This window comes from Parus major, chromosome 8 (genome assembly GCF_001522545.3).
Source record: "Parus major isolate Abel chromosome 8, Parus_major1.1, whole genome shotgun sequence".
Taxonomy (NCBI): domain Eukaryota; kingdom Metazoa; phylum Chordata; class Aves; order Passeriformes; family Paridae; genus Parus; species Parus major.
The window spans coordinates 30,502,209-30,503,359 of NC_031777.1; the positions used below are offsets into that span (position 1 = coordinate 30,502,209).

The 1,151-nt window shown below is 50.0% G+C and overlaps 1 protein-coding gene across 1 annotated transcript in view; it reads left to right on the top strand.

Moving 5' to 3' along the window:
* CTH (cystathionine gamma-lyase) overlaps nucleotides 1–1,151 on the top strand; it is a 15,043-nt gene that overhangs the window by 4,561 nt on the left and 9,331 nt on the right. The window contains exon 4 of the mRNA XM_019007606.2: nucleotides 156–290. Coding sequence (XP_018863151.1) covers nucleotides 156–290 — 135 coding nt within the window. The remainder of the gene's footprint in view (nucleotides 1–155; nucleotides 291–1,151) is intronic.

The window sequence follows — 1,151 nt, forward strand, 5'->3', positions numbered from 1 at the left end:
CGGAGGAGCCGGCTGGAGCCTCCCCTGGCTGTGGCGGGGCCGCTGCCCGTCCCCAGCGCACCAAGCCCGGGGAGCTGGCACCTCTGGGCTCCAGAGCCCCTGGGACTCAGCCCAGCACTGGCAGCTCTGACCTGGCCATTTCTGGGTTTGTGCAGCTGGTTTGGCTCGAGACCCCCACCAACCCCACGCTGAAGGTGATCGACATCCGAGCCTGTGCAGACGTGGCACACAGGAAGCAGAAGGAAGTGCTGGTGGCAGTGGACAACACCTTCATGTCTCCGTATTTCCAGGTGTGTGGAAAAAGGACAGGACTGTCACCTGTCCCAGTGGAGCTGGAGCTCCCTTTTGGCAAGGGAAGCACCACCAAAGAATTGCAGTTCTGGTCTCTGCATTGTAAAATCACCTGCTCTGGTTCCGGCCCAGGGGCTGCTGCTGGTGCACCAGGGATGGGGGTGTGGGGTGTGTGTCCTTCAGGAATGGTGGGATCCAATTCTTCCTGCTGGAAATAGGAACAGTTAGAAAGTGTTCCCTCACTTTGGCCTTTCCATAGCAATCCTTCAGTAGGTGCTGTTCATGGGCTGTTCTGAGTGGAAGAAAAAACAAGCAACCTTTGTCCAGTCTTTCTTTGAGACATCCACTTTCCCTTTTCCTTCTAAATTCTGGTGAATGTTTGTCATATAAGTTTAAAACTTTGTTTATTACAAGTGCCAGAACTTTCCAGTATTGACAACCGGAAGACATGAAGCCAAGAGATTTTTTTAAGTTTTGCAAATGCTTCAGAATAATGAACTCCCAGGCAATGTTAAACTTCATATGGGCTAGAATCTGCCTGCTTTGTTCCATTTTAACATTGCTGCCCCTCACTCTTTAGAATGTGTTGATAAATCCCATTTGCCTGTGCTTACCTTGAATTCAGAGTGCCTCCCTGTGCTGCTGCTTTTAGTACATGTTCTCTTGTCATCCTCAGGTTTCTGTGTTTGTTCCAACACTCATTTTTCCTGTGTAAGCTCCCAGCCCTTGGAATGGCTGGGAATGAACCTGAGTGCACCCAAACTTGAGTTAAGGTGTTATTTTCCTTTTCTTTCAGCGTCCTTTGTCCCTGGGGGCTGATATTTGTGTGTCTTCTGCAACCAAGTACATGAATGGTGAGT